The sequence below is a fragment of the Moschus berezovskii genome, chromosome 4 (genome assembly GCF_049115385.1).
Source record: "Moschus berezovskii isolate FMDL1 chromosome 4, NW_MosBer_1.0, whole genome shotgun sequence".
Lineage (NCBI taxonomy): Eukaryota > Metazoa > Chordata > Mammalia > Artiodactyla > Moschidae > Moschus > Moschus berezovskii.
The window spans coordinates 29,609,053-29,635,084 of NC_142463.1; the positions used below are offsets into that span (position 1 = coordinate 29,609,053).

The window sequence follows — 26,032 nt, forward strand, 5'->3', positions numbered from 1 at the left end:
GACACGGTGCCCTGAGAGTGCACACAAAACGGAGCGATGGGTGAGAGCTGCAGGGTCTGGCAAGACTTCCTGAAAGAGGCAGGTCTGAACTGAGCACTAGGGATAAAAATGATAGGAAGAAAAGTCAGTGGAGGAATAGGACGTCCAGAGACACAGAAGTAAGGCAGCTTGTGAGCAGGGAGACTACTACACTGTGGGGAGGGAGCAGGGTAGTGACAGGCTGTGTTGGTGATCCCAGGCCCTAGAGCACTCATGACACACCTCCCAGGAAGGGCTGTGTCCCAGGAGGCAGCATACAATGGGGTAAGTCTGGTTCAAAGCCTGGCTCTTCCCATGCTTATCTGCGACCTTGTTCAGTGTCTCTGTGTTCTCATCTGTAAAATGATGATAGCAATGCCTACTCTTCAGGACTGGTGAGAGAACTGAATGAGTTTATGTGTATGAAGTGCCTTGCACATAGGAGGCAGTCCTGGAAGTGGGGTTTCTTTTCTCTTTTCGGCTTTTGGCTAGTATGCAGATACTCCTGACAAAAGCTCTAGTGGGTATTTGTTAGTCATTTATATGATTAATGTGAATGAGATTATCAGAAAGAAAGTTTATTGAAAAGTTTTGGCAGGAGGAGGCGGCAATGGAGGGAGAAATGTATAACCTTGGGGACAGGAAAAGCAAGGAAGAAAACAAACTGGGAAGCCTGGGGGAGGCAACAAATCTCACCAGCTTCCCAGCTTTACCAGCAAACCACTCTGAATTCAGTTTGTCTGTCTGGGAAGTAGGAGAAGAAAGAGATGGTTCCTGTCTTCCCTGGTGGCTCAGTTGGTAAAGGATAGGCCTGCAGTGAAGGAGACCTAGGTTCGATCCCTAGGTTGGGAAGATCTCCTGGAGAAGGAAATGGCAATCCATTCCAGTATTCTTGCCTGGAAAATCCCATGGACAGAGGAGCCTGGTGGACTACAATCCATGAGGCTGCAATAATCAGACATGACTGAACGACTAAACCACCACCATCTGTCCTAGGGAAGGTCACAGGCCACAGTCTGGGTAGAGAAGGGATGCGGGAAAAGTGGATAGGCTGTGTGTGCTGCCTGCTGTCCAGTCACCTCCCGGACTCTGCTGCAATGGAGAGGAAGGAAGGATGAGCCCTGGGATGGAACTCAGAGGGCTTGGGTGGCCTTACTTTCCAGATTTCACAGGAACCTGGAATGACAGCATTGTGCCAATGGATATCAGAGGGCCCTGGGTGACAGGTGACACATAAACACTTAATGCTTTAGTGTTATCAGTTTATTAGTAGTTTTCCAAACCTGAAAAATGCTATAAGCAAGTTGCAGGGACAGGATGGGGAGGCGAGGGAGTGTGACTCTCCGCAAGCCACTTCCCTTCTGGGGCTCTCAGTCTTCCCAGAATGAGAGCTCTCTAGGGACTGCACTTCCCAGTCTGTTCTCCGTCTATCACTGGGGACATGAGAAGTAAGGCAGGGGTGCTGGCCTATCCCTGGTACCGTCTAAGTGTCAGGAAAATGAGTAAAGCAGTGAGTAAAACTTTTTTTTTAAGTGGGGGAAGGAAATGCAAAATAAATCACAAACCATTATGGGCCAGGGAGGGGGGTGGTGTCTTGCCATTGCGATTACATACAACCAACACTCTTGCAGTCTGGAAAGAACTTGGTTTTTTAGAATTTTAGGTTAAATTAGCTCTTGTTAGTAGGACCATAAGAATCTAGTTTGGTGGTTTCCAGATTTGCTAACAATCAAAGCCGAAGGCTTTGACAGTAAAATTCTGCATCTATGATTCTATAACTTCAATTTCAAGAGTGTAAAATTCCAAGATTTTCTTCAGTGTCTGGTAGAAGGTTTGAGATTGGGCACAGGTGGCACTTCCTTAAGTGGGGCCCTTACATTCCCCTAAGAATAGAGAAGTCAAGAGAAGATTCTACCAATGGGCCTTATTTCAGGGAGTTCGAGGGTCTTTCAGATCAAGTTGGCCAAGAATGAGGCCTGCTGGAACACTGTTAGAGGACAGGAAAGAGCGCTGAGCAGCCAGGTGTAGACTGTGGCCCCGCTCTTATCTGTGCGCTGGCAGCTGTGCCCTCTGCTCTAGCCACGACTTCTCCCACTGCCAGACCTGAGACCTACTCCAGTGAGGGCGCCTTATTATAAGGATAGAGTGTGGCTCACGGGAATCCAATAACAGGCTCCTGGGCACTATAGCACCTGCCAAAATAGAGGCAATTATCTTCTGTATCTCTTGGGAGACGCCATGCTACTTTTCTGCGTATTTGCACAATTTGGGCCTTCCCATTGGCAGTTTCCCACTGGCCCCTCGCGTCTGCCCCCAGCCTCCCTTGCCCATCTGGATCAGGCTCTTTTGCCTCCGTGGACACGTCCAGCTGTCTTTGTGTCTCAAGGTCTCCATTCCAACTCCCGGAAGAGAGTCTGATGGGCTGCGCGTCCCCGCCAGCCTATGGCACAGCGGGCCGGTTCCCAGCGCCTGGACCGGGTCCAGCCATCTCCGAGCGGTGGGGAGGGGCGGGGAGCCTCAGGGACCCTCAGAAGGAGAACGCGCGGCGGTCCCGCAGGGAGCTCGCGCGCTCGCCCTTGCGCTGCATGGTCTCGAAGAGCAGCCGCACCAGCGCCGGCCGTCCCTGGGCCACCAAGGCCCGCGCCAGCCCCAGCACGTAGTCCGTGTGCGCGCGCCACACGCGCTGCAGCTCCTGCCGCAGGCGCGCCGCCGGGTACTTGTCCTGGGCGCGCCGCAGCCACACGTCCACCTCGCGGCCCACCTCGCCGTCGCTGAGCTGCGCCTGGCTCCACTGCGCCAGCAGCGCCTCGAGCAGGCAGCCGAAGCCCTCGGCGTGGCTGCAGCCCGCGTCGTCCAGCTCCACGGCGCGCTTGAAGCAAGCCGCCGCGTTGGCCTCCTCGCCCTTGATACGCAGGCACTTGCCGCGCAGCAGCTGCAGCTCCGGCAGCGTGGCGCCCAGCTCCGACTCGCCGGCCTTGGCCAGGAAGACCAGCGCCTGGTTCAGCGCCGCCTCGTCCACCGCCAGCAGCTCCTGCACGGCGTCCACGCCCATGTAGTAGTAGACCTGGGGTGGGGGCGGCGGCGTGAGCCTTCCTCCCCGGCTTTCTCGCTGCTCCCCCTTCATTCCATTCCTACATCTTGCTGTTTTAAAAATTCCATGCGTTCATTCCCAGCCTCCCCTCCTTCAACAATTATTCATCGCAAAGTTTGGTCCCCCTCTCCTGGAGAAGGAGACAGTGCTCTCCCTGATTTCAGCTCAAGCCCCACCAATCTTGGCCATATAACTTTGAGCGGGACCTTCTCAGGGTTGCAGTTTTCTGTCACAAAAGATATTGTAACCTCTCGGTGATTATTCCCTGTGCGCAGAAGGCACAGAAGAATACAGAATCATGGCCCACGCTTTCTGAGCGCTTAGAAAGAACTGGGCCCTGTTCTGAACGCTGTTGAGGCATCCCCACCTTAACCGCCCCTGTTGCTCTAGGAGGCAGGGACTGTTATCAGGCACAGGGATGCCCCCACGTGCCTCGCTGTGTCCTCAGTGCCCTGGCCTGACACAGAGTTTTGTGTTTTTTTTAGTAAGCCATTGACTACCCAAGCCAAGAGGCTGCCTTACCTGGCCGATGTCCAGGTAGGTCTTGAGGCCTGGGCACACCTTGACCACTTCCTCGAGGTCGGCCTTGGCGCAGGCCAGGTGGCTCCTGTCAGGCATGCCCCCAAGCCCCAGTTTGCCTCGCTCCAGGTCGTGCAGGTAGGCTCTGATGTGGATCTGCCCACAGAGAGTCAGCTGAGGGAAGATGCTCCAGGCCAGGACCCCTGCCCTCCTTACTGTTGTCAATAAAGCCTGTTTTTTTTCCCCAACAGCCACGCAGGGATGCAGCTGAAAGCCCCTGAGACTGGAACTCAGAAGTGCTAGGTCCTGGTCCTGTGCCAGCCTGGACCAGCCTCTTTCTAGGCCTTAGTTCCCCTCTCTGCGCAGTGAAGGGGGTTGAAGTGAGAGCGATTCATTCATTGTCACACTCATTCATTCAACAAATATGTCCTGAGTGCCCACCATACACCAGGCCCTGTGCTAGGTACTGGAGGGAAGTGGTGATAAGACAGATGAGGTCCCTGCCCTGGTAGAACTTAACATTCTAGTAGGGATGATGATCATAAACAAGTAAATGGTACCACTTCAAGTGGTGACGAGTACAGTGAAAAAATAAACAGGTGATGGGATACAGCTGACTGCTGCTGCTGCTAAGTCACTTCAGTCGTGTCCGACTCTGTGTGACCCCATAGACGGCGGCTCTGTGTGACCCCATAGACGGAAGCCCACCAGGCTCCCCAATCCCTGGGATTCTCCAGGCAAGAACATGGGCTGCCATTTCCTTCTCCAATGTGTGAAAGTGAAGTTGCTCAGTTGTGTCCGACCCTTAGCGACCCCACGGACTACAGCCTACCAGGCTCCTCCATCCATGGGATTTTCTAGGCAAGAGTACTGGAGTGGCTTGCCATTGCCTTCTCCAACAGCTGACTAGGGGAGGGAGTTATCTGAGACGGGATGGCAGCACCAGTTTTGTGAGGGTCTGTGTAAGCAAGTAGTGTGGGAAGAATGGCAGGTGGTCCCAGCTTACAAGCATCAAAGTACAAATGATTCCGGACCCTTGCTTTCATCACCATTTCCTCCATTTTCCCCACATCTGTTTGGAGCATTTAGAAAATCTAGAGGTTCAGGAGAGGTAGGGAAGAGGTGGAGAAAGAGGAAGTAAGAAAAAGGGGTTATTGTCATTGAAGGTATTAATACTTTATAGCCATCAGTAGCCTCTGGTTCTAAGATAGCTTCATAAGGTGGGGGTGGGGTGTGGGTGGGAATCTTTGGCTTTGGAGTCAGTTGAACTTGGCTGAATTCCAGCCCTTCCTCCTCTTTATTTGCATGACCTCTGTGAGCCTCATTTTCCACATCTGAAAAATCAGTACACTAAGATCTTCTTTGGAGAGTTACCGTGACAATGGAGAGAACATGTTCTAGCCGGGACCTAGCACCTGGTGGGTGCTCAGTTTAATCATTCATTCAACAGATCGTCAGGAGCCTGCTATGTGCCAGGTACTGTTCTAGGATATATAGTAGAGAGCAAAATGACAAAATTCACTGCCCTCGTGGAGCATGTATTTTAGCTGGAGGGTGGGGGGAGAGAAATATACATAAATCAGAAAATAGCATGTTAGGGAATGATAAATGCTAAGAAGAAAAAATAAACCAATACACGAGGACACAATGTGTTGGTGAGAGGCTGACATTTTCAGGAAGATGGCTGCTAGCAGCTGCCTTTTCAAGACCTCCATGAAGTGAGGGAGGAAGCCAATTGGACATTTGGGAGAAGAGTCTTCTAAGTAGAGACCCTAACTATTAACTGCTGGCAACATGATTATGTCATCGGGACCAAGACCCAGGGAGCAGATTCACCCTCATGTCCCATGAAAGGTAATAGAGAAGGCTGTTTAGCCTGGAGCAAAGTAAACTCAGAGGTCCAGATCTCTGCCCCCAAGCAGTGCATTCTGTGGGGACTCCTGAGGGCAGATCTGAGACCAGTGTGGGGAAGCCAGAGGCAGGCAGCTCTTGGTTAAATTAGTAATCTGCAGAGCTGAATGACCATAGTGGACTGCCTTAAGAGACAGTGAGCCAGTTAAAAATATACCTAATAATAGTAATTGACCACTTATGAACTCTTACTGTGTGCTCAGGACTGAGTTTTACACACAGAATCCAATTTAAGCCTCATAACAACTCTGTGAGGCAGGTACAGTTACCTTCAGCCTGTTTACAGAAGAAGAAAGTGGGGCTCGGAATTTAGGCAAGAGCGTGCGTGATGTTGTGGGATGTGAACAAAGGCCAGCTGTGTTGAGAGCCAGAGCTCTGCTTTACGACGTTAGATTTCCTCCAGTATGCCCTCTGCCTTCTACAAGAACCTCCCGTTCTCCTGGCACCTGCTTTAGATGTTACCCCACTTAGTCTTCTGACAACCTGTTAACACAGATGTTATGATCCGTATCTTCCAGATCTGGGAATGTAGGTTTGGAGGGGTAAGTGGCTCACTTATCCCAGGTCCCACAGTGATAAATGGAGAGGCCAGAATTCCACCCAGGTCAGCCTGACTGCCTGAGGTGCTAATCAGAGAGGGGGCTGGCAGGTAGCTGGCCAGGTCCCTGTAGAAGGGATGAGCAGTGGGTGGTAAGCTCCTTCATTCTCTCACTCGATAATCTTAGAGAACACAAACTGGGAGCCTTGATGACACCTAAGCTCCCTTCTACCGCGAAGGCTCCCTGACCTCTTGGCTCTGGCCACAGAGTCTCGGCCCTTGTTCTCTGACTCTCAATGGCAGGCTGAGGCAGAGCTGCAGCCTGACTCACCTTGGCCCTTGTGCAGTATGCCTGCCAGTTGAACTCTGGATCTCGTAGGACGTCCAGGGCCATGTTGCAGGTGCCAATGGCCATGTCCTGCTTCCCGAGGAAGTGGAAGATTTTGGCTAGGCGATTAAGGATGGGAAGTTGGTCCTTGGCAATCTCGATGGCCTGGGTAAGGGACAAGGGTAAGAGCAAACCATCTGTCTGGTTGTTTGCTAGAACTGGAATGTCATCTCTCAGTAGGGCCTTATCACCCCAAAATTCTCATCCTCCATATCCACCTTCCAGCTCTAAGTGCAATCATATCATGGGGCCCAACACTTTGGGGTACAATTCATTGACGCTCAACTCCCAAGAGCCTCACTCACTGCCATGCTCTCTGCCATTTTCATGGACATGTCCGGTGAATCCCTCCAGAGCCCAGGTCAACTCCTCTTGCTCAGACATATCAATGTGTGCTCCCTCATTTTTCCAGGATAGGTGGGAAGAGGGGCCAGAATCACCCTCTACCTCCCCCAAACTCACACAGTGTTTCTACCCGGGCCACAGCACCCGGCCCACTCCCCGTACAGTTACTGACAGCGCCCACCTTGTGTTTGTTGCTGCCCCTGAGACAGTGAACTCCTGCAAGGCAGGGGCCCATCTCTCCACCTTTGTGCTCAGCACAGCGTAGGTTCCCAAGGAGGGGCAAAGGCAGTGTGTTAAATCAGACACAGCTCTTGGAGCGCACGTGAACTAGAGTTTATGCTCCACTCTGTTCTGAGATCTCTCACCAAGAAACTGCTCATCACCCATCAGCCAACACCAGTGACTTGCCCCCGGGCATCATGCTGACTGTACAGGGGGATGAGAATCACAGGCTCCCTGTCCTCCAGGAAAATCTTAAAAACTGAGCTTAGGGTGAAAACTGCCACTGAAACAAGGTGTCAATAATAAGGCTTGAACAACACTTTAAAGTTTACAGTAGACAGTTTCATCCACTACCTTCTTTGAGTCTCTCAATATCCTAGAAGGTGGACAGATCACATAATCAACATATAAGGAGGTTCAGGGATGGAAGTGACTTGTTTTAGGGTCACAGGGCCTGTGAGCAGAGCTGGCACCCACACCATGTCAAGCTCATTTTCTTTCCACTGTGCCATGGGGCTGCAAAGGAGAAAAGCCTGAGGGTTCGGTTCAGTTCACTCGCTCAGTTGTGTCCGACTCTTTGGGACCCCATGGACTGCAGCACGCCAGGCTTCCCTGTCCATCACCAACTCCCGGAGCTTGCTCAAACTCATGTCCATCGAGTCAGTGATGCCATCCAACCATTTCATCCTCTGTCATCCCCTTCTCCTCCCACCTTCAATCTCTCCCAGCATCAGGGTCTTTTCCAATGAGTCAGTTCTTTGCATCAGGAGGCCAAAGCATTGGAAAATTGCAAGTAGCTTGGAGGACAGGCCTGGAAAATGGGGTAGGCTAGACCAGGCGTTGGGAGGGTCTGACTCACTTTGCTTTAGTTTGGGATGGAGAGAAAGGTCTGGAGTAAGGGTACTTCCTGAGCAGGGCATGGAGGTGGGGGAAACCCGGAGAGGCATGGGCTCCAGGGAGAGGAGGCTGGGGTGTCAGGCTTTGTCCAGCTTTGGAGGGTGATTGCAACCAGGGGCACATACCTTGCCAAAGCAGTCCAGGGGGTCAGTTCCCGAAAACCCGCAGTCATGGACACCCATGGGCGTGGTGGAGAAGGTGTCCTTCCTCTCCAGCAGCATCCCCAGGTAGCACCAGGCCAGGGCTAGGGGTGGGGGGAGAGGCGTCTCAGGGAGCAGCAGGTGGGGAAGGGGAGAGGCGGCAGGGAAGGGGAGAGGCGGCACCACCCAGCGTCAGCCCTGGGAGGACAAGGTGGGGAGGGGCAGGAGTCACTGCGGGCCAGCCAGGGAGAAAGAGAAGCAAAGGAGGGCACGGGACGTGCGAGTGAAGGGAGGAACGACGTCAGAGCTTATTCTGTGTTTTCCACATCCCTTAGGGGCCCTCGCGGAAGGTGCCTTCTGCTGTCTGACCCCAGCTCTCCCCCAGCTCTGTAGCTCTGGTCCCTGTGTGACAGTGACCGCACCCGTCTCCAGAAGGGCCTTCATTCCCCCACCGCAAAATGGGATAAGAGGCTGAAACGGGGAGAGCTGTGTCGCTCACACTCTGGGTTACGGACAGGCCTGGACTCGTGCCCCTGGAGTGACGTGCAGGCGCACATTCACTGGGTGGCGGGTGTGAGCTCCTTGAGGGGAACAGGCAGTGGAGGAGACAGGGTGAGGGACACAGAACTCAAGGTGGGGACAGCGACAAGACTGGCAGGGCTGGTGATGCGTGCAGGGAGGGCCTAACCCCTTCCCATTCCCCCCCCCTCCGCCGCCCCGCGAGCCCGACCTCGGGGGTGGGTGTCCGAGGACTTGAGGACTTGCTGCAGCAGGGCCAGCGTGCGGTTGAAAGCCGGCAGCCTCTTCTGCTCCTCGCTGCCCAGCTCCAGGAATATGCCATCTAACCTGTGCCCGAGAAGGGGATGTGGCTGATCGGGACCCTCCCGTGGTCCCAGGTTGCCTCAAGTCCTCCCCCGGCTAGTGGCAGGGAGGGGAACTTGGAGCACCCTTGCCGTGGAGATGGACTCAGCCATTTCGCCCCTGGGTTCCGGGCCCCACCTTTCCCCCTCCCCCGGTCCTTCCCCACCATCCCATCCCCACCCCCAGCCTGACCTGATGAAGAGCGTTGCCATGGTGAAGTACCAGCCCCTTTTCTCCTCCATCGGGATCTAGGGAAGCAGAGAATAGCCTGTGCTGCTATTGAGGCACGGGGTCATTGTTCATAGAGTTCCGTGCTCTCCCTGAACCCCAGGAAGCAGCAGGTACACTCTTGATAATAATCCTGCCTGATTCTGCCACTGGCTGGCCGGGGGACCCTGGGCAAGTCACTTCATTTCTCTGACCATAGAGGATTTGACAAGATGACCTGAGTGAATGCCCCAAGCAAGGGGTCCATCACACAGCAGGGGTGGGATCCATTTCCTCCCCTCCTCTCCCCTCCCCTGGGCTCCTGATCCCCCCACCGCAAGGCCCACACTCCACTGGTCACCTTCTCTCTGCCCTGCCATCTACTGCATCTCCCTTTGGCCCCATCTCTCGCCTTCCACCTTCCTGGGAAGCCCCTTTGGGCATGTGAGTGAGTTCAGCTGAAGCCCAGGAACCCCACCCCCACCCCCGCCAAACTTGTTTCCCATTGTTATTCTTGCCAACTTTGCTGTGCATTTAGACTGACTTGGGCACCAGATAAAATATTTATGCTGTTATTTATGGGAGTAGCTGCTCCTGCCTCTGGAAGGAATTTTAATGAAAACCAATAAAACCCCCAGTGCATATCAGCAGCTCTGCCTCAGGCTCCGGCCCCTCCCTCCACATTCATCTCCCGTGGTTGATGTCCAGGCTTCATTCTGCACTCACCACCCCCCACCCACCGTGGCCTTCTCAGCTTAGGGTCCCATTATGCCTCCACCCCCGACCCTCAGTAGTTAGAACAAAGTATTCAGTCAAGCCAGCATTTCTGGGCATCTGTGGTGTGAGGTCCTGTGTTGGGTGCTTATGGGGCTGTGGCACTGAATGGGACCTGCACCCTGGAGGGACTCACAATCTACCTGGGAAGACAGACTTAGGCATAAATACTAGGGCTTGAAGGGGCCCCTGCCATGTGCCAGGATCTGACAGCCATCATCTCAGTCTCCCAACCCTAAGAGGCAGGCGTCACTCCCGTTTTACCGAGGCACAGACTGAGGTGCAGGGAGATAGAATGACTCGCCCAAGGTCACACAGCATGCACGTGTCAGAGCTGGGGTTTGAACCCCATGTGTCAGGCTCCAAAGCCCTTGCTCCTCTCATCACACTGGCTTACCAATAGCTATAATATGAAGCAGAGTTTGATCAAGACCACAAGCTGGATGTAGACAAATGGAGCATGAGGGGGAGGCCATTTCCAGTCAGGAGACTCAGAAGGTCTCACAGAGGGCTGACAGGAAAGAATCTGCCTGCAATGCAGGAGCCCCGAGTTCAATCCCTGGATCAGGAAGATCCCCTGGAGAAGGGAATGGCAACCCACTCCAGTGTTCTTGCCTGGAGAATTCCACAGACAGAGGAGCATGGTGGGCTATTGTCCATGGAGTTGCAAAGAGTCAGACACAACTGAGTGGCTAATGCACACACACACCGGGTGGGCTGTAAGGTGGGTCTTGAGTTGGACGGTGTTGCAGAGGGTGGGGCGGGGCACAAGGGCATTCCAGACGGAGGCTCAGCCTGGACACGTGTGGGCAGCGGAGGAGCATGGAGCATGGTGAGTTAGAATGGAGGCGTCGGGGCAGCTAATACTGACAAGTTAGGCGGTGCCTGTTCTGGGGAGGCCTGTTCAGAGAAAGAGAGGAAGGGGGACCTGTGAGTAGATCCCAGTGAGCGGTGTGACTGCCCATAGGAGAGAGGTGTGAGCCCAGGCCTAAGCCAGGTCTGGTGGGAAAGCCAGACCAAGACACAATGAGCAGAAGGAATACCAGGGGCTGTGGGAGGAGGTTTCTACAGGATCCGGGGGGGGGGACCCCCAAGGCTTCCAGAGGAGGGCATGCTGGAGCAGGGTTCTCAGGGACAAGTAGGAACCACCAAGGTGGACACAGCAAGAGAGGACATCAGATGGAGGGCACATGTGTGCAAAAGCTCAGAGATGAGTGAGCAGGTGTGTTAGGGCTGCATGCAGCCTGGAGTGACCAGCACCCCAGTTATAAGGGGCGAAGGGAGGAGCCAGCAGGGGCACATCAGGAGGGGCCCCTGAAGGCCAGGCTCAGAACCTGGAAGTCATCTGCAAGGGCAGTGGGGAGCCATAGCAAGGGTTTGAGCTGGGGAGTGCCAGGATCCTGTGTGTTTTTACATCCGCATCACCTTGGAAAGTTACCGTTACTTAGGTGGGAATATGTGTATGGGGGCTTTGGCTGGGAACAGGGCTGTCTGGAAGGGAGAGCGGCAGGTCTAAGGATTAAGGGGCATCTATGAAAGCTCAGCGGAGAACACTGGCCAAAGCAAAAAGCTGGGATGGGCTGCTGGATGGGCTTAACCTGCTGTACCACACAGGACCTGGGACATGGGAAGGGGCCTCAGGTTCATAGGACAAGCTGGCCAAGGACCTTGACACAAGGTCAGCACCTGTCCACACGAAGGACCAAAGCACGTGTGCTTCAGGCTCCCTGACTGCCTGTGGGTCTGATCACATGACCTCTGGTTTCATGCCCACTTTGAGGTTGGCTAGGCTGAGTCATGGTGGAACCTGCTCCCCTTTTCAGGCTCCTGACAAGGAAACATGACCATAGAGACAGCAGTTATACTAGACAAGGAGAGGGCTGCAGTGCCCAGAGCAGAGACTCGGTGGCTAACAGGCTAACAGGCCTGGTCACAAGAGAAGGGTGGCCCTAGGTGGATGTGTTACCCTTTAGAAGCAATATCCTAATCTGCAAAAGGGCATTGTGAGGCAGTGTCTGGCCTTCCACAAATATCCATAAATATTAAATATCTGCCCCCTTTCTCCTGGTTTGGGTTAGAGACATGCAGGGTTAGGAGTGTTTGGGAGGCTGCTTTGCCCTATTTCAGTTCTAGATGGGGCGTCGAGGTCTCAGGCTCTGGCTTCTAGAGTCATCCTGCCTTATCCACTTTCTAACAGCACCCCCCCCCCCCCAACACTGCTGTGCTCCTAGGGCCTCAGATGCCCCGCAGGGTCCACAGGTTCCCAAGGTTGAAGAGCAATGTGCTTTTCTCAGGCTCTCCTTGGGTCATAGCCACCTTCTTGTTTGGTATTCAAGATGCAAGAAATTAAGTTATGTGTCCAAATCACACAGTTAGTACATGACAGAGTTGGGACATAAACTCATGCCTTCATAGTCCTAGCCCCAACCCTTGTCAACAGCACTTGGTTGTTTTGATCAATCCCGTTATTATACCCCTGAGAACACTGAGACCACAAAGGTGAAGCAGCTTGCTCAGGGTGACACACTGGTTACTATCGACTTGAAACCCAGTGGTTTCACCACCATTCTGATAGTCTTGAATAAGTTAAGCCTGGTAATCGTTTGCACTAAGTAAGCAATACTACCATCTAGTGGCAGAGTGCCTGAACTGCCGGGGCAACTCCTGAATGTTAACTCTCTTCCCTTCTACTTGAAAACTAGAACTGTGATTTTCAGAGAAGTAGCTAGCTGAGTGACATCTCTCTGATAAATTCCAAATGGAGTCCCTCCTCAGATCCCACTCAAGGTACCATTTTCAGGAGGGTTTGTAGGGTTGCAAATTAGAAGTGGAGTTAATGGTATAAACAGGCCTGGCTTGAGGCCTCCCTGTGCTTGGGTTCCAACCCTCCATCCCTAGTAGAGAGACCATTCACTCTGCTGTGCAATTCTGGTCCTAAAATGAGCTGTCTCTTTAAAAATCCTTCTGGTTGTAACTGAAGCAGCAGCTGAAGCTGTTACCAGGGGCAACCTGGCAAGCCATGGTGCGTTAAATTAAATTAAACAGGCCTCTGACTGCCCCCTCCCCTCCTGGAGAAGGGAGGGGGTGTTCCTCCTCTCTCCTGGAGAATGAAGTTGCTGTGAAACCTCTGACGGCTGCAAGGAATTCACTTCCATAGTTGATGGCTCCCAGAGGCAATATACTTGGAGGCAGCCTGGGAGGGGGCTGACAGGACCTCTGCCAGGAGAAGAATGTTGACTGAGGGCCGCCCCGGGTGAGCTGGGGCAGGACACCGCACCCTTTCTGTTGTTCATCCTCAGCAGGACCCCATGAGCTGGGGGCTCCAGGGTCTACGAGGGGGTGCTGGCCAGTGGGAGAATCCGCGCAGGCTTCAAGCTGGACGGGTTCAAGATTGGTGGCGGCTCAGTGGCAGACCTGTGGGAGGGGACGCAGCAGGGCCCAGGCTCCAGCGCTGCCCTTCAGTAGCTGGGTAGGTCCTGGTACTAGCTGAGGGTGAGAGTGAGGGACAGGCCAGGGTTCTCAGGACATTTTCCCAGCTCCTCTGAGGCCCTCACCAATATTTCCCTCATTTTAGAGATGGGCTCACAGAGGCAGATTCTTCTGGTATTTCATGCCAGGTCTCCTTCTTCAAGTTCATGTTGTTACGCCCAACACCTCACTGCAACTCTTTGTACGGGGCTTACCATTTACAAAGTGCACGCATTGCAGATACCATGTGACCCTCAGAAAGCCCTGTGTGGAATGGAAAGTGGGTCATCATCACCCTGTTAGTACAGATGGGAAGACTGAGGTGAGATGATGTCCTCAGAGACACACGACTAGTGTGACAGCCTGGACTGAAACCTGGAAATGCGGGGGTTTTTGCTGTATGAATAAAAGTGCATTTTATTGAGCACTTGCTATAAACGAGACACATAATTTACATGGGTTATCAAGAAGGTAAGGACTACAATTATTCCGATTTTACAGAAGAGGCACCTGTGGCCCTAAGTGGCCCTGCTAGATGGTAGCAGAGCTGGGAACCCAGCAGCTTAGCCCCAGAGTCCCTGCACCTAACTACCCCAGATGAGTGGTTCTCAAAGCATCAGCATCACCTGGGAACTTGATAGAAACACTACACTAGACTCTTGCACTGTGGAGAGCCAAGTGAAAATGGCAGGCCAGTGCATCTCTTTTTAACAGAGCAAAAGGATCAGCAGTTGTGATCCGCAGGGAAGCCTGAAGATCCATGCTGCCACAGCTGGGTGTGTCATCGACAAAGGTGGGTGATCTGGCAGAACCCATAGTGAATATCAGGGTTAGGATGAGACCCTATAGAGCAGGTGTGTGCTAGCTTGGCAGATATAAGGATGGGTCTCAGACGGCTAGTCCATTCACTTCAAAAGGTGACCCTCAAAGAAGGAAATGTTGGACTCAGCTGGTAAAGAATCCACCTGCAATGCGGGAGACCTGGGTTCGATCCCTGGGTTGGGAAAATCCCCTGGAGAAGGGAAACACTACCTACTTCAGTATTCTGGCCTGGAGAATTCCATAGACTGTATAGTCCATGGGGTTGCAGGGTCAGACACGACTGAGCGACTTTCACTTTAGCTATTTTAGGGGATTTCAATAGAAGCGCTCTTAATATACCAATGGCTTATTAATTACATGTGTTTGCATAGGCTCTGAATGTGTGCACGTGTGCTCAATAGTGTTCAGTTCTTTGTGACCCCATTGATTCTGAAGGAAAATGTCTGCCTTGCAGTTCACACTTTGCCCCTGAGGACTTTGTAATCTGTGTTTCAGAGTCAGTTCCTGAGGGCGGACTAATTCTCTTTCAGGGGAGGGGCAATGAGAAGGAGGAAAGAGAATGATTATTTCTCGACCATCGACTGTCCGCTGGGCACTTCCGTGCACTGTGGCCCTGAACCTGCAAAGCAGACTGAGAAGGTGGAGCACGTCCTCCTCCTTTCACTGGTGAGGAGAGACTAAGAGAACAGCTGCCCAGCCAGCCCCACAGGCCAGGGGGAAAGCACCAGGATTCAAGTTCAGATCTGCCTCCCTCCAGCGCCCCTGTTCTTTCCAACTCGTCACACCGACCCTGTGGAGGCTGATGCTGCAGAAATAAAAGTCACCAGGTGGAAGGCCTCAGAAATAAGCTCTTCCTGCTCAACTGGAATGTCCTCAGTGATGACACAGAGCAAGCCTCTGGGCTCTGCACGCGGAGCCCCACCCCCACCCCACCTGGCTCCCATGGGGGCCTGCCCCAGAGAGGTAGGGCAGGTGAGGTTCCTCCTTACCCAGCTCCTGCCTCAGTGGGGGTAAACAGAGGGCTGGGATGGGAGTCGCCCCCTGCTGCCTCTACCTCCCCCAGGGTTCCTGAAAAGCCCACTGGCCCAGCCTGGGCCTCAGGCTCCACATCTACAAGCGGGGATGATCCACTGGTCTTGCCTCTCACAGGTGTGTGGGTGAGAGTGGTCCGGCGTGACTGGGCAGAGGGGGTTGGGGGGATGGGTGCTGAGCCACGGAAGTGAGTTACCTGTTCAGCCCCGACTGGGTTCCCTGCATGGTTTTCATGGATTTTAAGATCAGAGCAGATGGACGGTAGCTCCCCATCTTCACCCTCTTTCTGGTCCTAGATCCAGATCCACTTCTCTGGTCCATGGTCCCTAGAGAAAAGGGGCTCTGTCCAGTCCTGGGTCCAAAGCCAACTCTGGCACTGGGTGGATCTGACGAAGCCTCCTGCCCTCTGTGCTAATAACAGTGGGGCCTGCATTTTCTCAACTCCTCCCATGGGTCTGGGCTGTGTGTGCCCTTAACGTACTTTGTTTTCCTCCTGTAAAGAAGGCAGTTGGGTCAGATGAGGCTAAAGGCAGCTTTAGCTCTGGGGTCCTGTATCAATGAAGAGGGGAGAACCAGTTCTCCAGGTTGGCAGAAATAGAGGGAATGAAGCCAGCAGCAAACTCAGAAAGTGCTATAATGGCACTGAGGCCATCAGAGGGCTGGGGCCAGAGCCCCAGCAAAGCTCTCCCTAAGCCAAGGCTTTATGTTGGAGAGACCTGAGTCCACTGCCAGCCAGCCACTCATGACTTCGTGCCCTTGAGCAAGTCACTACACATCTTGGAGCCTCAGTTTGCTCATCTGTAGAATGGGGTTAATAACAGTTCTGATTCCCCTGCATTTCTAGGAGGTTCAAGTGAGATAATCTATGAAAAGCACATGAGTGCACAGTCTCTAGATCATTGTCTAGTGTCAGTCATCCAGCTCCTTTTCGAGCGGAACCAAATCAAATCACTCAGATTTGTGGAGCCATGAATGTATGTATACATGTGTGTGTGTGTGTGTGTGTGTGTATGCACGCGCATGCCTGTACATGTGTGTTTGCAAGCACCATGGGAGGAGAAATCCTGCCCATGATCTCAAAAGTAGGAGATCAACTCTAAAGTCCTCAAAACACCATTCCTGACATTCCCCAAGCTGTGGTTACCTTCCCCGCTGTGTGTTTATGTGTTTTCTTCTGCCAGAAGGCTAGTTTCTTTCCCCACTTCTTGCTCTCAAAGCCCTTCCCGTCCCTGAAATCAGCCTGATCGCCACTTCAGTCCAATGACGGAGGACTTTCCTACCCTGCACAGCCAGTTAGGGCAAGGCTAATCCAGGAACCCAAATCCTGACCCCTGGCTCCCAGTGGGGTCATCTCCCAATTTCACTGCTCTTTCCCCAAAGCTGGCTCTGGGCAGAGCTGAGGGCGAGCTCAGGAAGGGGCAGGAGGAAGCCTGAGCAGGCAGAGAGGAGGGTGGGTCCCCACTTAGAAGGGGTCTTGGCTGCCCCGTCAGGGGCTGAGGATGAGCAGGCCGCATCCATCCAGGCTTGCTGGGGCTGGCCTTCCCTCTGTGACCCCATTGCCTCCTCCCACACCCCCATCAGGCTGGGACCACCGTCCCCATTCACAGAGGGAGACACGGACACTCAGAGAGAGGTTGCACAGCGGCCCAGGTCACTCAGGGTGTCCTGCAGCTGGCAGACTCCCACACCAGCGTGCTGACTGCAGGGTCCCAGCGGCGCCTCAGTGTGCACAGTGGGCCCAGGTGCCAGGGTCTCAGGCAGCTGCGTTGCTGGGGGGGATGACTGGGAGAGTGGGAAGGGAGGCTGGGGGAGACAGAGGTGTGGGAGCAGAAACCTATTGGGAGGGCAGCTCCTTGAGGAGTTCCCTGGGCCTGGGCCTGGCCTCCCTTATGGTGGTAGAGAGGTGTGTGTGTGTGTGTGTGCCTCCCTGATGGTGGCAGAAGGGGGTTTGTGTGTATGTGCATGTGTGTGCCTCCCTGATGGTGGCAGAAGGGGGTTTGTGTGTGTGTGCACCTCCCTGATGGTGGCAGAGAGGTGTATGTGTGTGTGCCTCCCTGATGGTGGCAGAGGGGTGTGTGTGTGTGTGCCTCCCTGATGGTGGCAGAGGGGTGTGTGTGTGTGTGTGCCTCCCTGATGGTGGCAGAAGGGGGTTTGTGTGTGTGTGCGCCTCCCTGATGGTGGCAGCAGGGGGTTTGTGTGTGTGTGCGCCTCCCTGATGGTGGCAGAGGGGGGTGTGTGTGTGTGCCTCCCTGATGGTGGCAGAGGGGTGTGTGTGTGTGTGCCTCCCTGATGGTGGCAGAGGGGTGTGTGTGTGTGTGCCTCCCTGATGGTGGCAGAAGGGGGTTTGTGTGTGTGTGTGCCTCCCTGATGGTGGCAGAGGGGTGTGTGTGTGTGTGCCTCCCTGATGGTGGCAGAGGGGTGTGTGTGTGTGTGTGTGTGTGTGCCTCCCTGATGGTGGCAGAAGTGTGTGTGTGTGTGTGTGTGCCTCCCGGATGGTGGCAGAGGGGTGTGTGTGTCTCGCTCCCTGCTGGTGGCAGAAGTGTGGGTGTGTGTATGGGTGTGTGGGTGTGTGCATGCCAGGGACCCTGGATGCTGACCAGCAGTGACCTCTCGGCCCTTCGCTGGGTGTGGCGACAGTGTGGAATGCCCACACCTTTGTTTGTGAGGCTGGCTGTTGGGCCTCCCAGCATTGGCTCCGTCCTGTCCGCCCCAGCTGGCCAGGCGAAATCTGGATGGCCTGTGTGTCACCTTGAGCCTGTTCTGTCCTCTGTGCGACAGAGAATCAAAGCACCCAACGGCAGTGTGTCTGAGAGGTTTGAGGTGCTAAAATGAAATGTGCTAATGAATGTAAAACTCAGCTCCGTGCCTGGTGCGCAGGTTGGGTCGACGGCACCCACTGCCGTGCGGGTTCCTATTACCACCCGGAGCCAGTCCTGGTCCAGAAGCAGGGATGAAAGATCTGATGAGTGTGTGTATGCGCATGTGGGTGAGTGTGTGACGCCACCGATATTCCAGGGAAAGGGGGAGGAACTCACATACTGAGTCAGCTTGGGACAGAGATTTTGTTTTCAGAGAAAAATAAGTTTGTTACCTTATTTTAGAAAAATAATAGGAATTTTAAGACTAAAAAACCAAACTAAATTTAGCAACAGTCACAAACTCCTCTTAGGTCCAACCCTGTGCCAGACGCTGGGAGGCAGATAGAGACAGAAGGCTCATCCTCTTGGGGGCAAGAGAGAAACTGCGTGGTGATGAGTCAGAGGCTGAGAACAGCTCTCCTGTGGAGCAAAGCCCAGGGCCGTGGGGGCCCGGGATGGGGCGAGCAAGCGAGGGGCTGGGCCCCACCGTGATCTGCACTCTGCCTGGAGCCCTGCGCGGTCTCTCTCTTGATCCTCACAGCAACCCTATGAGATGACGTTAGAATCCCAGCTTGCAGATAAGGAAACAGGCTCAGAGAAGTGAAGTAACTTGCCTATAACCACCTGGTAAAGGAAAGAATTTAAACTGTATCTGTCTAACTCCAAAGGGTTTGCTCTTAACACCCTTTGGCCTCAAGACTCCACCAAGAATCCATCTAGGACTGTGTGTGGAGGGCTGACAGGGGAGGAATGATGGATAAAACAATCTGCCTCATCATATTTTTGTAACTTGAAGACGAGGAGAGGGAACGAAGGGCTGAGAGGGAAGTCACAGACACCCACTTGCACACAGATACGCTGCTTGTTTTTGGATTATGGGCTGAATTACTAACTTTTATAACGTTTTCTCTTGTAATTTTAGTTAGCAGATGAGCAGCTGTCATTGGTTCTTTGGCTGACCTTTATTCTTTGAGGTCTGGGGGGCTCCTCCCTGCCTGGGATAGTCCCAGCCCCTCAGGATGAGGAATCCCTTAGAGCCGCTGCACCCAGCAGGTTGGACCCCCAGTCACGGCTCCTATGGGTGGCAACCCTCTCCATGATGGGTTCCTCAGCCACTGCTCCACTGTCCCTACTTCTTCGCCAGCCCAGCGCTGACGTCACCTCTGCCCTCATCCTTCCTATCCCCCACCTGCATATGTGGCAACCCGCTCTTCAGTTCTGCACATTTCCACCCTAGATTTCCAGGAGGCAGCCCTTGCGGGGAGGCTCCCCTCCCCACCCCACTGGCCATCTGCACTATCCTTATTGCACCCCACTTTGACCGCTCCAGAAAGAGCAAAGGCTTTGGAATCAGACAGGGGCGTGAACCCAACTGCCATTTACTAGCTCTGTAGTCTTGGGCACATTACTTTGCCATGCTATGCCTCAGTTCCCACACCTGTAGAATGGGATCAGAGGGATCTTGTGAGGACTAACATAAAATCTGCAAGGCACCTGGAGAAGAATATTCTTCTTCTGCATCCTGAATATGCTGAATATTCAAGCAGAATATTCTTGAATATTAATTACTGTGTGAAAGTGTGCGTTGTACGAAGGAAGGCTTCAACATGGAGGTAAAATTTGAGCTGGGTTTTGATGAATGGAGCTTGCTTTCTAGGCAAAGTTCCTGCATTGGGAGATGTGAAATAGCACAGCATGTTTGGAGAAGTATGAATAGTTCAGAGTCCCTGGGAAGTAAGAGTAGGGATTCCCTGGTGGTCCAGTGGTTAGGACTTGGTGCTTTTTCTGCAAGGGCTCTGGGTTCAATCGCTGGTCTGGGGAGTAACCTCCCACAAGCACGGCAGCCAAGGGTGAGGGGGGAGGGAAGAGGAAATGCAACTGAGGAGCGCAGGAATCAGACTTCAGAGTCCATATCAGCATGGCCACCGTGTCCTCCCCTGGGAAGCTTCTGGCCACCCTCTTTCCAGGCCTCACCCCCTGCTCCAGTTCAGCTGTCACCAAAGGACCTTTGCACACACCACACCCCTGCCAGAAGTGCCCTCACCCCATTCCTACTAGGACACTCCTGCTTCTTCCAGAAGCCTCCCCCAGTCACTTGTACTGAAAGGAAGGGTGCCCTCTGTGAGGCTCAGTTATTGTCACTCTATGCCCAGGACCTCAACTTGCCAGGTCCCCGTTGATTCCAATACGGGTCTTGATGTCCCCAAAGTGTACTTCCCTTGTCAGCCTCTGGGGGCGGGGGGCGGTGTCCTGGTTTTGGTCCAGAAACTATGGTCTCTGGTGTACAGAGATGGGAATACCAGATCATCCCTTCGCACCACTCCCCCAGAGACGGGGCTCCAAGAGGGCTAGTTAACGAAGGAACAATTGTTTGCTCCTCCCTGTGTCCATGAGCTTCTGAAAGGCAGGAGTTCTTAAAGATAGGGCCTGGCACACAGTAGGTGCTCAATAAATGTTAAGAGGCTGAGCATGTGCCTTTCAGACTTGCCCATAATTTACCAGTTTATGGGCACTTTACCCCATGATTTGATTGGATAATCACAGTAAACTATTGTTCAATGTTTATAAAGCAGACATGAGGCCAGAGATGAAAAGTGACTTGTCCAAAGTCACACAGCAAAATAATAAGAGCTGGGTGCTTTAACTCAAGCCTTCTGCTCTAACTACACAAAATCATCATCGTCTTCCTGACCGTGACTATTTCTTGAGCATCTGCCCTGTGTAGGCAGTTTACAAGCACGTGCATGCGTGCATGTTAAGTTGCTTCAGTTGTGTCCGACTCTTTGCGACCCTTTGGACTGTAGCCCACAAGACTCCTCTGTCCATGGGATTCTCCAGGCAAGAATATTGGAGTGGGTTACCATGCTCTCTTCCAGGGGTTTTTCCTGACCCAGGGATGGAACCAGTGTCTCTTATGTCTTCTGCATTGGAAGGTGGGTTCTTTACCACTAGCGCCACCTGGAAAGCCCGTTTATAAGCATGATCTCTCCTAATCCTCAGATGATGAAATGGAGGGAGGGCTCCAAATCCCCAACTGTCTCCTGGGATTGACGGGGGCTGACCACAGCCACCCTGTACAGACCTGAGGAGCTGCCACTGGGCCAGGCACAAGGATTTGGCACAGGGCCTGGCGGCCATCTCCCGCCGGAAGACATTAGTTCCCTCCCTGAAGCACTGGGCAGGGCCCTGATTGCCACTCTCTCTGGCGGTCCCTAAAGAGGAGGGTGTGACCACACCATGGTGGGGCAGACCAGCAGCAGGGAGGGAGGAGTCAGCCTTTATTCCATTCCTATGCCCAAGACCTCCGCCTCCTTCCCCTCTTCCTCCAGGAAGCCTTCCTCCAGTGAGCCCCCTCCTGAGAACAGGAGGGAACCTTGTAGACCATCCAGTGCCCCCTTCCCACTCCCCTTTCACAGTGGGGAAACTGCAGCCCAGACAGGAGAAGGCCCCAAGGTGGGTGGCTGCAGCTGAGATGAGAACCCAGGCCTCCTGGCCCCCAGTCCAGGGCTCTTCAGGCCCCACTGTGAGACCATGACCACAGTCAACATATTCCGAGCTGCCAAGTCTTCCCTGGAGAGCAGCTGGTATTCAGGGCCTCAGACTCAGGCTTTAAAACAGGAGATCTGGGGTTGTCTGTGATCCTGCTGTTCCTGTGGAAGCTCTATTCTAGGCGCTTTCCAAACACCAGCTCTTAGTTATGACATCTACCAAATGATGATGTCCCCATCTTACAGATGAGGAATCCTAGGATACAAGTACCACTATTATCCCCACTTCATAGAATGGGAAGATCAGTGATGCTAAGGACCAATCAGAGGTGAGAGCATGAAGGACGGGGACTGAGACCTGGATTGTCTGACTCAGCGTCTACCGTCTTAACCTCCACCCTGCGCTACTCCCCTTAAGTCAAGCCTGTGCCTCCCACATAGCACTCCCTGAGGTCTTGACTCCACATTTCCTCTTAAGCTTTGGTGGAAAAGGTTTCAAGGGGGTGTGCAGAGGCTTTGTGAATGCAGCCATCCTACTCATGTGTGAAAGCTTGTTGTCATCTAACTATCAGACACCTAAACCATGATAAAAAAAAAGTCATCATTACCAACTCAATCCTGCTTGTGCTGTGCCTTCAAGGAAAAGTCACGGTACCTCTCTAAACTGTGGTTTCCTCTTCTGTCGCAGAAGGATAAGGCCCTCTCCATCACTGTTGGCCATCTAATGCAAGCAGCCTTTGCGATGGCCCCCAGTGATCCTCATCACCTGGAATTCATGTCCCTGTGTAACCCCCTCTCTTTGCATGTTGGCTGGATCTAATGACTTGCTTCTAACGAAGAGAAAGATGATGGGATATCCATGAGGCAAGGACCTGTGGGAGGTCTCTGACCAACAGCCAGTGAGGAATTGAATTCTGCCAGCAGCCAAGTGTGTGAACTTGGAAGGAGACCCCCCTCAGCTCCCCCAGGCTGAGCGAGCCTTCAGATGAGACCGCAGCCTAGAGGCACCTAGCTGAGCCATGCCTAGGCTCTTGAGCACACACTCTGAGACTGTCAGTGCTTATTGTTTTCAAGTTGCTATTTCAAGGATGTTTGTTACACAACAATGGGTAACTAATATACCCAGTATTTTTCCGTTTAGGGCCAGGCCTATGGCACACAGACATTCACTCAAGAGAGTGCCACTGTGTTCAGGTACCATGCCAGGTACTGAGTTTACAGACAGACGTCCCTACTCTCATAACCTCAAGGTTGAGTTGGGAAGACAGACTTGTAAACGGACCGTGTGAGCAACACTGTAGGAGCCCCAAGGATGTCCTAACCCTGCCTGGTGAAGTCAGTGGAGGGGATGCCTGAGAGCAAGGAGAACCTTCCAGGCAAGGGTGGAGCAAAGGGCACTTCAGAAAGAGGCTGAAGACGTGCCAAGGTGGGCTGTAAGGAGACCTAGCCCACAGGAAGCAAGGGCAAAAGCTTGGCTGGAAGGGGGAACATGGAAGAGGGATGGCAAAAGAGCAAGATCACAGAGGGTCTCCTGGGCCCACCAGAGAGCCTGCGACTTATCTGCTAGGCAGTGGGGAGCTACTGGAGGTTGTAAGCAGCTGAGGGATGTGACCAGAAAGACTGAGCAAATGAACATTGGCAGCAGGGTGGAGGCAGAAGGGTCAAGTCAGAGGGCAGAAACCCAGGCAGGATGATGGTGACCATGTTGGTACAGGCAGGGAATGATGGAGGCTGGGCTGGCGGAGGGAGGCATTAGAGGAGTGGATAGGCCATGGAGATATGAGGAGGTGGGATGGACGGAATCTGCGGTCTGAGTGGATGGGGATGGTGGGTGAGGAGGAGAAAGGAGTCAAGAATGTTGCCAGTTTCTGGTGGGATGCAGAGCTGAGCCTTAAGCAAGGTGGGTGCACACAGATGCTGGGATAGGTACTTGGAGGAACAAGATGACAGGGGTGAGCTGGTGTGCTGAGTGTGAGGTACTGCCAGCAAAGAAACCTAGGCAGGCTAACCGGCTGGGACGTGGGTCCACTCCCTAGTCCAGCAGAGAAAAGCTACAAGCCCAGTCTGGGACTCAAGCGGGGTATTGGTATTCTGGTATTCCAGAAGCCAAAGGGCCAGGGCTAGGGGAGAGTGTCGGGGCCACGGCGTCCCTGTCGACGTTAGGGGCCGCCACCCCAGCTAGCCCTCCCAAGCTGGATGCGTGACCCACCTGCTGCGCGTAGCCCAGCGCCTTGTCGTAGAGCGCGATGCCAGCCTCCAGCACGCGCGCTCGCTCCTCCGGGCTGGCGCAGCCCACGTCGAAGCCGTGCGCGTAGCCCTGCTCGGCCAGGCAGCGCGCGGCGCGGAGCTGGGGGTCCTCGGCTGCCCCGCGGTCCCCCGCCAGGCCCATGAGGCTGGCCAGCTGCCCGGCGCACGCCTCCTCCTCTTCCTCCTGCCCCAGCCGCCCATACACGTGCGCCAGATTGGCCCAGGCGTTGAGGTTCCCCGGATCCTCGCGGGCCACCTCGAGGAAGCTCTCGCGGGCCTCGTCCAGCTCCTCCAGGTAGAAGGCGAAGGCTCCCAGGAGGTGGCGCACGGCGGGGCGCTGCGGGGCGGCTGCCAGCTCCAGCTCCTGTCGCAGTCCCTCCCGCTGCAGCTTCAGGTCCCGGGCGCGGAGCGAGGCCGGCGAGCGCGGCTCGAAGTTCAGCTGCATCTCCAGGTGGAAGTGGCCCGGGAGGTAGTCCAGGTCGTCGATGAGGACGTCCAGGCCCTCGACCGCGGCCTCGGGCTTCGTCATGGCTGCCCGGCGGCTCCCCGGGCCTGGCCCCCAAGGCTGCAGTGGATGGGGGCGCCCCTCCAGCGAGCCCGGCGCGGGAGGCGAGGGTCAGCGCGCAGAAGCCTGGGGCGCAGCCACCTCCCTTCCCCGGCGCCGCCCGCCGGTGGGTGGGTCAGAGCGACTCAGGAGCGCCCTGTGGGTGTTTCCGCTTTTGCTGCTCAGCGGCTTTTAGACGCCTGCATTGCACAACCAGGTGTGCCTGATACACAGGTGTAGTGCCAAATGCGGGGCGTGTAACGCCCTGCTGCTGCTGCTGCTAAGTCTCTTCAGTCGTGTCCGGCTCTTTGCGACCCCATAGACGGCAGCCCACCAGGCTCCCCCGTCCCTGGGATTCTCCAGGCAAGAACACTGGAGTGGGTTGCCATTTCCTTAACGCATGAAAATGAAAGTGAAGTCGCTCAGTCGTGTCCGACTCTTAGCGACCCCATGGACTGCAGCCCACCAGGCTCCTCCCTCCATGGGATTTTCCAGGCAAGAGTACTGGAGTGGGGTGCCACTGCCTTCTCCGGTGTAACCCCCAGTACCTGGCAAAAGGTGTGCTTTTACTCTCTCTGCTCAGCAGATGAGAAAAAGTGAAGCTCAGACGAGAAAAGTACTTTCTCAGGTCACAGTACTGGGTGTGCCCAAGCAGGCCTGGAACCCAGTCTGCTGAACCCCAAGCCAGTCCCTTCCTCCATGAGCACTCCTCCACCTACCTGAGCCCACCGAGTCAGACCTGGCACCGAGTCGGCACCGAAGCTGCCCTCACTCCTGTATCTGTCCCAGCTCCTCCACAGCTCCTCAGTGTTTGCTTTGCCTGTCCCCTTCTGCAGATCTTCCTTAGCCGTTATTCATCAGGCTTCCCCACTTGGGATTTCTCTGCCTCCTGTCTGCCCTGCAGTGGGGCCCCAGTGGAAAGACAGGGTTTCCTGTGCTGCTTTTAATCCCTGATACTGTGTGAATGGGGCTTCCCTGGTGGCTCAGGGGTAAAGAATCTGCCTGCAATGCAGGAGTTGGAGGAGATGCAGGTTTGATCCCTAGGTCAAGAAGATCCCCTGGAGGAGGGCATGGCAACTCACTACAATATTCTTTCTTGGAGAATTCCATGGACAGAGGAGCCTGGTGGGCCACAGTCCATAGGGATGCAAAGAGTTGGACACAACTGAAGCGACTTAGTACAGTGTGTGAGTGACGCACCCAATGTGTGAATGAGTCTCTAGATTATTTCACACTTTAGTCTTCCTTCATCTGTGACATGAGAGTGATACTCCCTCCCACAGGACCGGGGTAGATGTCTGGGTAAACCTGATAAATGTCAGTCAGGATAGCCACCAGCTCCCACCCTTTCTGCACTCTGGGTTTTCTTGCTCTTGCCAGTGTTCCCCCAGACCTGGCATCAGCCTCTGTCCTCTAGAAGGGCTGTGCTCCCTGCCTCAAAGCTGCTAGTCCCCCAGGACTTGGATTTTTCAGGTCTGAACTTCTGAGTTCCTCCCACCCTTCATTTCATCTGGGGCTGGGCTCCTAAGACCCTGTTAGTTTATCTTCATGAAGAAAACCAATCAGCATTTTCAGAAAAGGAAATAGAGCCAATTTGTAAACTTGTAAACTTGGAAAAAAATATTTCACTTGAGCAATAAAATGACAAATTAAAACAGCATT

The 26,032-nt window shown here is 54.0% G+C and overlaps 1 protein-coding gene across 2 annotated transcripts; it reads right to left on the reverse strand.

Annotated features, from left to right (window-relative positions):
- Window positions 1-1,946: 1,946 nt before the first annotated feature.
- TTC22 (tetratricopeptide repeat domain 22) lies at window positions 1,947-24,500 on the reverse strand. 2 transcript variants are annotated; one of them, XM_055402872.2, is made up of 7 exons: window positions 23,789-24,500; window positions 9,123-9,178; window positions 8,800-8,915; window positions 8,055-8,173; window positions 6,409-6,570; window positions 3,632-3,784; window positions 1,947-3,082 (listed from the first exon to the last, which is right to left on the reverse strand). In XM_055402872.2, exons 1-7 carry the CDS (start codon window positions 24,353-24,355, stop codon window positions 2,546-2,548), a joined length of 1,710 nt encoding a protein of 569 aa, XP_055258847.2. In that variant the 5' UTR covers window positions 24,356-24,500; the 3' UTR covers window positions 1,947-2,545. The 2 variants fall into 2 exon arrangements, with proteins under 2 accessions (XP_055258847.2, XP_088691453.1); XM_088835327.1 differs by having other exon boundaries at window positions 3,632-3,831; window positions 6,405-6,570.
- Between the last annotated feature and the right edge of the window lie 1,532 nt (window positions 24,501-26,032).